The sequence below is a fragment of the Alosa sapidissima genome, chromosome 4 (assembly GCF_018492685.1).
Source record: "Alosa sapidissima isolate fAloSap1 chromosome 4, fAloSap1.pri, whole genome shotgun sequence".
NCBI lineage: Eukaryota > Metazoa > Chordata > Actinopteri > Clupeiformes > Clupeidae > Alosa > Alosa sapidissima.
This window is the reverse complement of record NC_055960.1, coordinates 5,457,353-5,460,949: the sequence shown is the minus strand read 5'-3', so window position 1 is coordinate 5,460,949 and position 3,597 is coordinate 5,457,353. Positions and strand designations below refer to the sequence as shown.

At 41.5% G+C, this 3,597-nt stretch overlaps 1 protein-coding gene across 1 annotated transcript; it reads right to left on the bottom strand.

The window, feature by feature from the left end:
• Nucleotides 1-219: 219 nt before the first annotated feature.
• Nucleotides 220-3,212, bottom strand: LOC121706459 (synaptoporin). The gene is made up of 6 exons (XM_042088207.1): nucleotides 3,158-3,212; nucleotides 2,055-2,173; nucleotides 1,424-1,622; nucleotides 949-1,140; nucleotides 429-764; nucleotides 220-375 (listed from the first exon to the last, which is right to left on the bottom strand). The coding sequence occupies exons 1-5, from the start codon at nucleotides 3,179-3,181 to the stop codon at nucleotides 453-455; spliced, it is 846 nt and encodes a 281-aa protein (XP_041944141.1). The 5' UTR covers nucleotides 3,182-3,212; the 3' UTR covers nucleotides 220-375; nucleotides 429-452.
• Nucleotides 3,213-3,597: the final 385 nt, after the last annotated feature.

The following is a 3,597-nucleotide window of genomic DNA, read 5'->3' as shown; positions in this document are numbered from 1 at the left end:
CACTCACATACAGTACTCACACACAGTATTCACCCTCTCACTCACATACAGTACTCACACGCAGTACTCACTCACTCACTCACTCACTCACATACAGTACTCACACATAGTACTCACTCACTCACTCACCCTCTCACTCACATACAGTACTCACACATACTGTAGTACTCACTCACTCACCCTCTCACTCACATACAGTACTCACACACAGTACTCACTCATTCATCCACACACAGTAATCACAAAGTAATTACCCACTCACTCATTCATTCACAGTAATCACCCACTCACTTATTCACAATGACCACACAGTACTCACTCCCTCAGCAGCAGACAGTCATCACTCACTCACTCACTCACTCACTCACTCACTCACTCACTCACTCACTCACTCACTCACTCACTCACTCACTCACTCACTCACTCACTCCCTGTCTTTTGCATCAATGGCTTTACATGTCATTGATCAGTATGAGTGGTCCTCTGGAGGAGGAGCTAAAGACGGAGGCCGGACTGAGGCTGCTGTTTGGAAGGCTAAAGCCTCCTGCTGAATGGTCGAAGCTAACCTGGCGATACAGCTGTTGGCCAAGGGATGGTCCTGATTGGTCAAAGCTGCTGCCCTGGCTGTATTGCCGTTGGCTGAAACTGCTCTGTTTCTCGGAGAGGGTCCTGGTGGGTCTCTGGCGGGTTTTGTGTAAGCCGGTCTCCTTGTAGGCAAACCAAATGTTGCCAGCCCACAATGTGATGTTTAGAAATCCAAATACCTGGGGAAAATCATGTACAGTACTGATATAGTATATAGACCTACAGAATACATTGGTTTTCACAAAATTTTGAAGATCATAATATCATGATGTTACAACTTATTTAAATGGAAATATGAAGTATAAAATAATAATTGGACCATCATATTCACTAATGAATGTAAAGAAGAGAGAGGACACGCACCACAGATGTGTTGAGGCGAATCCAGACTGGTTTCTCCAAAGCCTCACACTCATTGGCTGGCTCCCTGCAAGCTGCCATGAGGAACAAGACCTGGGCGCTATCTACAGCTTGCTTCACCCCTGAGAGAGCTTTGGCCCAAGCACACGAGCTCAGTAGCCACAGGAAGGAGAAGATCACTGTCACCAGAAAGTCCTGTGGGCGTTATGGAGGAGAGCGTGTCAATTAGCTGAAGGAGGTGTTTCAGAAAAACCAAATGGAGTTGAAAAGCTGAACTAATCACCTAATATTGCAGTGTTTCATCATAGCCTAAATTGCTAAAATGGCTTTGAGTATGAAGGAAATATTGATTTGCAATGTCATATGACACATATGTCAGATTCTGTTGTGCATTTTGGCAGTATACTACAAAACAAAACAAGGTTTTTATTGATAGATTGGATTGACAGAGCCAATAAGTGGTGGTTCATATACTCACCAAAAGAGGGCCCCTGTTCTTTTCTCGATATTTGTTCTGGTAGAAAAAGTAAACCACAGTGGCCAGGAGGGAGTATAGGAAAGCAAAGACAGCAACTGCCACAAAAAACTGGGTTGGAGTGGAAAAGTCGCCCTCCAAAAACAGTGTTTCATGTCTCTGAAGCTCACACAGAGGCACTTTGAAATGCACTTGTTCAAACCTGATGAAGGGAAAAGTACGACTGATTCCAGTGAATGTTACAGAAAGCACAGAGACAGCATAGAGAGCATACAGAAATATCAAGCAAACATTCGGAGGTCAGGGTGCCTTGGTAACCGAGAGAGCCCGAGGAGGCTGTGAATGACCACAGATGGCCAGTCTATATCAGCTCAATTTTGGGCTTGGAACAGCTTGCATGATCTTTAGTAAATGTTCTGAGAGAGTTCTTTAGTAAAACCATAATTTATGTTCTACAGTTCAGTTAAGTTGTCCTCAGTGGTGCATTCTTGAAGAAGGAAGCACTCTTTTGTGGAATTAAGGTAAATTTTATCTTACGTTTCATTAACTTCTGAATGACATTTATGCCAATAAATTATCATGTATTAATAAAGACATGTAATACTCAAAGGAACTGAGGTGTGTCCTCCATCACCTGAAAGGATAGCCAAAGCTGATGGTGATGTTGGTCTGGGTCTTGTCCGCACAGTCCACTCTAACCCTCAGCTGACCAGAGTAACCTCCACATGTTGCGAATGCAAAAATGGCCAAGACCTGCAGGAGGTATATTTCTGTGAGACTTACTGCCTCATATCTGGATACACAGTTGACACTAAAGCAGTGGAAACGGCAGCAGTATGTTGGAAAAAGGAGCAATTATGCAACAGTGTTAATTCTACAATGTAAAATTGGAATTCCATACTTCAATATTACACATCTAAAATAGCAAGCCAATACATGCAACAAAACACACCATCAAAGTAATAGACATGCTTTTGTTGGAAATAAATATTTTTGATTAATCAAAAAGGGAGGCAAAAGCCATACATAGCATCTGAGTGTTCTGCTAGACAAGTCAACAAAATAAAGTCCTACAAAGGTGTAAATCAATCATTATATGCACACAGTAATTGTAATTTCTTTGGCATCGATGCAATAGAGTAAATTATGCAGAAGACACCCAGGTGCTAATCTCACACATGCACACAGCCAGGTCAGATGCTTGCAGCTGCTTAGGGATTGCAATCAATGTCTCCATATCTCAATGAGAATAAATGAATCATTTAGGATGGTGCACCACATAGAGGGAACCACCGCTGGCTGTAGCACCGGGATGAACCTGTTGGAATGCCTCTTTGTTGTTTGTTCAGCTGTTCATTATTATGATGCAAGTAAACCCATAGGTAACATAAATCTATGAGTCAAAATACATCTCAGGAACTAGCAGAAAGAGAAATTACTAGAACAAGATACCTGGAAATAGAGAAATAATCAGACATATACTCAATATTCCTAGTTCATAAATGAATAAAAATCAGTGTTTTCCTTAAAAATATACACATGCCTCTGTTAGTGTATCAGGTTCACCCAAACCAGCAAGGACTGTTTATCTAGAGCAAAACACACCAGCAAGGACTGTTTATCTAGAGCAAAACAAACCAGCAAGGACTGTTTATCTAGAGCAAAACAAGTTGAAAAGTGGATAGTTGACTTGCTACAATGTATTATCCATGAAATAATCAAAACAAATAATCTTACCGGTGCAAATATGACCATACACATTGAAAAGACCTGTAGTGGGAGCCAGCTTATCTCTACATGAAACTCTGACTGCTCTCCTTCCTAAGCACTGAGACCAACAGAGACTTGGAGCAAACACAGGGGTGTACATGGAGCCAAGAGGGAGGTGTGGTAGCGTGTGTATGAGGGATGGGGTGTGAGGGGTACCATGTGTTTGGTTAATACCCTTTAGATGACATCAAGACACACTGATTGCAGTGTATGCTTTAGTTTAAACTGATTCTGTATACCAGTATTCAAATAATCATGCATTCTGCTTTCATCCTTAGTCCTCTGATGACTTTGTGTTGTTCCCCTGCTATATCAATCTTTTATCGCAACTTCTCATGCCATTTTAAACACAGTGACAACATCCACTATGACTGACTGAAAATGATACACATTTTGAAAACTCAAAG